Source organism: Morus notabilis, unplaced genomic scaffold (genome assembly GCF_000414095.1).
Source record: "Morus notabilis unplaced genomic scaffold, ASM41409v2 Scaffold307, whole genome shotgun sequence".
Taxonomy (NCBI): domain Eukaryota; kingdom Viridiplantae; phylum Streptophyta; class Magnoliopsida; order Rosales; family Moraceae; genus Morus; species Morus notabilis.
Genome location: NW_010361515.1, coordinates 1267748 through 1275349, shown reverse-complemented (window position 1 = coordinate 1275349; position 7602 = coordinate 1267748). Strand labels below are relative to the sequence as shown.

Sequence of the window (7602 nt, the reverse complement as noted above, 5' to 3'; positions counted from 1 at the left end):
CCCCTGAATGTAGTCTTCCCTTTTCTTTTTCTTTTTTTAATACTTTTCCAGCTATTTTTGTTTTATTGAAAATCTTTATCAGCCTTAATTTTGTGAACATGGACTTATCATTTATTGTATTAGGTTGACTTTAAGATGTTTTATTTAATTTGATAATGTCCTTATCATTTATTATATTATGATCACAATTTAGCATACATCTTTAGTATACAATTGGTATTATGATTGAGAATTTCATCTAATTTTATGTATCATTAGCTATTTTAGAGTTTCTTAAAGTCTCATTTTAAAAATAAAGTAATTTAGAATGAATTTCCATATTTATGTCAATTTCCACTGACATTGATATTTCCGTTGATATTTTCTTAAAATTTAGTACTAGTATTTTGGTGAATATCGATATTTTTGTCCTTGCTTATATGATTGTATTTGACAAGACATCTGTTGTTATTATGAAATCTAGTATTAATTTAGTATTCTCTAATTGGAAGAAAGGTTATCTTCTTCATGTTTAAAAAACATAAATCTAGCGACCTGTTTGGTTTGCAAGTTTGAACAGAAACTTTAGATAGAAATTTAAGGCATTGTTCTTTTCACAACTCAAGTTTTATTAGTACAGTGTTTTCTCTCACAAAATTCAAATTCTAACTTTTTTGCTACGGTGTTTTTTTCTCTCACGTACACAACTCAAGTTCAAAACTTGAGTTGTGAAACAAACATAAACAATTTTATAAGAGAAAATACTTTAGCAAAAAAGATTTGATCTGTGTTTAAATTATTACAAATTACCAAGCGGGGCTCTATCTTCGATAGCTAATTGACTAACAAGTGCCAATATTTTTCTATTGACCAAGTAAAAGATACGATGACATAGCTAACATGATAACATCAAGACAAGAGATAGAATAGAAAATAAATGGCTTAAACTAGCATAATGTCACGATTGTAAGGCGTGGACTTTAGAACCATATGACCTTGCTCCAATCCTTTCACTGAATTAATTCTCTCTATATATAATTATAAGAGTATTTGCAGATATTGGCATCATTCCGTCACATTTTAATTTTAGAATGTCAATTGAAGTAGGAAAATAATCGAACAGCAGCTTTTTAACTATTTTAGGCCATCTTTTCCCCCTCTCAGAATTCTTGGACGCTCAGCAACTAAACGGTGTCTTTTTCGCTTACTCCCATTAAAAATCATAAACAAGTGGCAAATCAATAAGAACGTGTTTTTTCTACCGAAAAATGTCGATATTTTAGCTATCTCTAACGACAATTTTAATTTTTAAATGCTTGCTATTTGTAATTTTGTTGAATAGAATATTTATTTTGGTTAGTAGGAATAAATGTCAATTTTGCAGCAACAGATAGTAATATAACTGTTCGCTGTGGAAACAGAAGGGGGAAAAAGTGATAATTAATTCCAAAGCTCCCTGTTATAATTTTATTTTTACTTCCGGGGTAAAGAATCAAAAGTAACCGGCTTGTTAAAGTATAAAACTATTATTGGCCCACATCTTAACAGCTTAAACTTTTATGATGGATTGGTAAACTAACATGGTATCAGAGCGGGAGGTCCTAAGTTCAAACCCCCGTAATTGCACTCTTTATCCCCATTTAAAATTGTCATCATGTGTTGGGTCTTTAATATATCTCGGGCTTAAATATTCACGTGTTGGGCTTTCTAATTAATTTACCCACACAATTGCTCATTGTTCAGCCCACACGTGAGGGGGAGTGTTAAAGTATAAAACTATTGTTGGTCCACCTCCTAATAGTTTAAGCTTTTGGGATGGATTGGTAAACTAACAGACTAGCTTGGTTGCCATTTGCGAAGCCTCATCTCTGAGGTTGTTAACTAATTTTTTCTCTAATTTCAATTGATACAAAGCACCTTTCCTCTGTCTTTTTGCTTCTCCCTTAAACTCTTTAAACTCAATTTTATTCACACAGATATATCTCTGGTCTTCATTAATTTGATTAACTAATTTCTATTTAAATTTCAATTGATACCAGCAATAATTTAGAAACCAACGATAAAGAAGAAACTACGCTAAAACCACCAAACGAGGAGTATATATATATATAACCAAAAAAAAAAGACAACATAATGAAAAAACGACAATTAAAGCTACAAAACGAGCAAAAAAAAAAAAAAAAAGGAAACGGCAGTACATATGTAAAATTAAATTACCACTCCGATAACGACATATAGTACTGTAAACGACAGTAAACAAAGCAAATGAATAAAGCGGAAAAGGAGTCATGAAAAAGAAGGAAGGGAAAACGACATCAAAATTAAAACTACAAGAATTGCGAAAACGACGGAAAGATGAAATGAAACTTTAGTCTGGACGGTGACATTTATGGAGGAATCAGGAAAGGACAAGACGCACCCTAAATAACGACAAGGAAAGGAATATACTAGACGAATGTAAAAGAACAAAGTGAAAAAATGATGAACAGACAATATTGATAAAAAAAACGACATATAAATGAATATACGAAAAAAGTGCAAAATCAGATGAGAGAAAACAAAATGAAAGAAAAATCACAAACAAGTAAATGCAGTGACTGCCCTTTTAAATAATAAAAATTGGAGAAAATCGTATCCACATTCCACACATATTTAGTAGTTTTTGCGTGTTTCTTTCTTTCGGGATGTGTTTCTCTTCTTCGTCAAAAGTTATAAATAATAGTTTTTTTTTTTTTTTTTTGAAATAAAATTCCACACATATTCCAGCTAAACTATATATATATACACACATACATTTCATATCATAACAGAGTGAGAAGATGTACACGTGATACAAAAAATAAACCAAAAACTTGCTTCAGAGTCCCATCAAAAGCTCAAAGATTAAGTTAAATTATTGGGAGCGGTTATTGGTAATAGTAAAACCAAAAATATATTGGATACTTTTTTTCTTTGAGGCCGAAAAAGTACTCGAATAGTCAAGTATTAACCGAATACGAACTTTTGCTTTTCGTCCCAAAGATTGAAAGAAAAGGTATTATTTGAGTGACACCTCTTTCTCCTTTGTTTAATGGGAAAATCTGCAGTAGTGCTCCTTCCTGTGCACAATCTGTAGTCGTTAATTTTCGACCGTATAGATTGTATCCAAAAGAAGTGCTTAAATCTTGTAGGGAGAAATAATGAAGGACGAAGAAATAAAATCAACGGCCAGCTAAAAGACTTAAAAAAAGAAGAGTAGAACTAAAGTTCAAAACGACACCTAAACAAACGAACGACGTAAATGATAACAAATGAATGAACGACAAAGAGCCTTTTCAAATAAATAATAAATGCATAAATGATAAAGAAGAAAACGACAAAATAAATAGTATATAAAACAAAGAGAGAAAGAATTTCATAATTATTTCCTGCATTGTATGTCATTCTTTTCTCTTATTATGAAACTAAAAAAAAAAAAAAAAAATTTAATTTGCTGTTAAAAAGTAATTCTTCAACCCGTGAAACTCTGAAAATATCAAACCTGGTCTCAGCAAACTGTACGTAGCAATATTTTTAGAACATGATATAATGACAACGACATGAAAAACTCCTATTAAAATTACAAACGACTAAAAAAAGAGAAGAAGAAGAAGAAACGACACTACGATTGAAACTAAGAAACCGAAAGACCACACCTACCCTAATAAACAAATTAAATAAGTACAAAGAGAAAACCAGGGAAAAAATGACACCAAAAGTCGCAAACAATAATGCTTTTGTGAAAAATAAAATTAAGCTAAACGACAAAAATGTAAAAAGTAACAAACTATAACATAAAAATGTGAAAACCACTCTAAAATCAACCAAAGGCAATTTAAAATCAAATAAATACAACAAATCTCAAATAGAAACAATTTTATTGAAAAGGACAACAATGAAGTGAAAAGGACAAAGGAAAAGAAAATAAACGACAACAGAAGAAATATAACACCAAAAGTGACAAACGACAATTATATTGATAAAACGACAGTTAAGCTGAACGACAAAAGAGTAATAGACGACAACAATTGGTTAAACATCATAAAATGGTGAAACGACACTAAAATTAAAAGACAACATTTTAAAAGGAAAAACGAATATAGCAAATGTGAACCAATGGGAAACGGACTAGAAATTAAGAAATGACATCAGTTTACCATTCTTAATCTAAGTGACGGCATTAATGAAGGAAACGACTAGATCCACGTTATAACGACAAGGAAACTAAAAGAAGAAGAACGTAAGACGTTAAATATAAAAATGAAATACGATAATTAAACTAGAACATTTTGCTGGCTCTCTAGCTCTTAAACGACTTAAAGACATGCCCTTTGTATAGCTTCGCCAAAGCGCCTCTGAATTTTGTGGAATTTATATACTTCATAAGAGTTTTTCCCTGTACTGGAAATTTTCTACTGCCCTGAATGGCGACGCATGATTTTTGTCCAAACAATGGACTCACATCAATCACTTGAATTGAAACGAAAGCATAATACAGTAATATTTTAGAAAGCAAAAAACTTTATTAAAAAGAAAAGAAAATATAAAAATAAAAAGTTCTTACAAAACTAAAACATAACAAGCGTACTTAGGAAGGCTCACATATGGTCCCAAGTACTTTTTATAAAGGTGTAGTATTAATATGTGGACTATGATACAAAGTGCAGCGAAATTCCACGGACTAATGCAACCAGTGGAACAACAAACTTGTTCTTTCCTCGCGAGTAGCCCGGTGAAGATGAAGTTTCATTTCCGATCACATTGGCATCAGCACTGTGTAAAAAGAAACAAGCCTTAGGTGTAATATCAATCGCATACTAGGTTATCAGATCTTTAATTTATCTAAAGAAAATCACAAGGAAGTCCGAAGATCTTTGTACTATAGTATCTATCGTACTTTCGTCTGCATGGTTTCAGGGTAAACATGGAAGCATTTAGAAGAAATGAAATTAAACTAGTACTTTCTATGAAATTTAGAGATATATATTTGCTTATCGATTTAGATATAAGGCGGACCTTAATGACAGGCCATTTTTCGATCTTTCAAGAAGTGCAGGTGGAATCGGACCACTGAGGTTGTTTTCTTTTATGTTTCTGTTTAGTGACAGATCACCAAGTACGGATACAATTAGTCAAGAAGATCAAAGTTAATTACAGAGTAAATTACAAAATCAGACCAACTTACAAAACCCTCAAGAATGATAATTGAGCTAAAAATTCAGGCACTGTCCCAGTTAGGCTATTGTTCGATAGATCCCTGAAACAAGCAAATTCTAATCTTCATATTTCCACGAAAGAGATTAAGAAGGACTGAGTACCTTTTTCAATTGGGTTCTAACTTCTAAGTTAACAATATATAAAATGATTTACAATTGATCGACACACTTACAAGTATTGCAACATCGTTTTATCCGCAATGTAAGGAGATATTTCTCCCTTCAATCCGCTTGAGGACAAATTCCTGATTTCATGTGTAACAATATTATATTTAAATAAGTGAGAGTTATAGGAACAGTCTGATAAACAACTAGTATGCCTTTAATTTTTCTGATCCAAGTAACTGAGATCATACAAGGATATAATTCTAGGTGGATTGTTGTCACTGTAAGAACAATTAAGACCGTCCCACAAGTAAGCTTGAGGGGAACATGGATCTCCTTGCCAGTTTCTAAACTTCAATTCATGCTCCAACTTGATGTTCCGTATTGCATTGGCTAATATTGATAAGAATAAATTAAAAAAAGAAAAAAAAAAAAAGAGGGAAAAAGGAAGTTAAAAAGACATATTAAGAATAACAAAGGTATTGAATTTATAATAAGGCTTATTAAACTCAACCGCTATATTATACTAAAACACATACCATCCTTTTCATATGTTTCTTGTCTCGAGTTCTTCTGCAGCGCATAATACTCCAAGGCATTTACTAGGGGTGGTAGAGTTGAATTTTCTGTTGCGTTAAACCAAATCTCGATCTTTCCTTCATGATCAGGTTTAGAGCCTTTTGTGCCGCACAGTGTGTCTGCTACCAAGTACGTGGGAATAAGTGGTATGTCATACCACAAGTCCCCATTCATATAGATATTGAATTCTCTAGATTCGTTCATTTGCAGCTTTACCAGTTCCGCAAAGTGTAGGTAGAAGAAATATCTGAGATTTCTGTCTAGTGTCCACCATATTCCCATGTAACGAATACTATTGTTTCGTGTATATGCAGTGCTCATGACAGTTAAGGGTAGTCCATAGCCACTATCAGATATATTATTCACTCCAAGGGAGGTATTCGTCGGTGTCCATTTATCTGTCTCGAGGGGCGACCACAAGCGGTCATAAACGTCATCGCGATATCTACAAATATATCAAAAATAATTATTTCGTCAATACCTGTAACCAAATATTACTGCCATAGAAAAATAAATTGATCTGTAATAATATAAAGAACGGGATCGGACCTTATTACTTTATTGGTTGCAGAACCAAAATCATAGCGCCCTTTGAGTAGTAGTGATCCGGCATCAGCTACATAAATGTCACTAGCTAAAGGCCTTAGCTCTAACACTGAGATGAATGGAATTCCAAAGCCTGTGTTAACTAGACAAATATGTATATCGTCAGATGAAGGGACATGTATGATTTCCTTGTTTATTACAGCATCCGCGCTCTCGATTATCACCGTGTCCCAAAGGTCAACTCCAATATGCAACTCGAATTTTGGTTCTTGGCGTCTTTTATCGTAGTTTCCATACATGAACCTTGCTCGGATCAAATACCTAGTATCTTTGCCTTCCAAAGGGCTCAGGGTGTAACAGTTCCTGGTTCCTTCAGGGAAGCTTCGGACATTCCAAAACTGCTGCTCATTGATTTCCTCTTTGTATGATGCTGAAATTTCCCTGTTTTCACCGTAATCCGTGAAGTTTGTGTCCGAGAGGTAAGTGATACCCGTTTCTTCATCTATGTAGATTGAGACGTCCGATATCCCACAGTCTATACTAATGAATCCTGAAAGAAATTAAGATCTTAATTAATTCGCTGACTTAAGAAAATTTGTGCTTAAAGAATGTCAAAGCGTACTGGTATTTAAAAGATTGAGATTGACTATACAAACCTGTTCGATCCACATGATTTGCCTGAACCAAAACTGTGAGGAACGAAGCACCTTGCAATATTGCAAAGAGAGAGTGATTAGAAACGACCATGTCTGAAACACTCTTTTTTCCTACGGTGAAGGCCAGGTGGGCATTGTTTGTTGTATATAAAGAGCAAAGAAATTAGCTCATTTAATTTCCGTTGTTGTATTCTTGTCAAACACTAGAATATTACAATGAAATTAATTCTATTTGAATATGATGGCTAGTTTAAATGATATTAGTCATGGGGCCACTTATATTCCTATTTATGCAAGCAAGCTATTGACATGACAGAAAAGAAAAAAAAGAACGAAATTATTGTCTGCTTTCTAAGGTGTTTTGAGTATAATACAGAAATATTAATGGACCAATACATATTAAATTAACTATACCTCAAGAAAAAGTATAAAGCTAATTTATAGTGTCTTGAAGTCAGACACGCATGGCTAGTCATATTTAATTTTAAAGGGGTATTTTTTAA

At 32.7% G+C, this 7602-nt stretch overlaps 1 protein-coding gene across 1 annotated transcript; it reads right to left on the bottom strand.

Annotated features, from left to right (window-relative positions):
- Positions 1-4646: 4646 nt before the first annotated feature.
- LOC21408976 (putative leucine-rich repeat receptor-like serine/threonine-protein kinase At2g19230) lies at positions 4647-7190 on the bottom strand. The gene is made up of 8 exons (XM_024166726.1): positions 7100-7190; positions 6447-6993; positions 5858-6342; positions 5570-5711; positions 5387-5458; positions 5183-5254; positions 5014-5091; positions 4647-4770 (listed from the first exon to the last, which is right to left on the bottom strand). The coding sequence occupies exons 1-8, from the start codon at positions 7188-7190 to the stop codon at positions 4647-4649; spliced, it is 1611 nt and encodes a 536-aa protein (XP_024022494.1).
- Positions 7191-7602: the final 412 nt, after the last annotated feature.

Excerpts from the sequence above, each read along its gene's own strand:
- LOC21408976 (XM_024166726.1), bottom strand. The coding sequence starts at position 7,190 with ATGGTCGTTTCTAATCACTCTCTCTTTGCAATATTGCAAGGTGCTTCG. Across the intron at positions 5,459-5,569 it reads CCACCTAGAATTATATCCTT|GAATTTGTCCTCAAGCGGAT; the intron begins GTATGATCTCAG and ends ACATGAAATCAG. Across the intron at positions 4,771-5,013 it reads AAAAATGGCCTGTCATTAAG|TGCTGATGCCAATGTGATCG; the intron begins GTCCGCCTTATA and ends CTTTTTACACAG.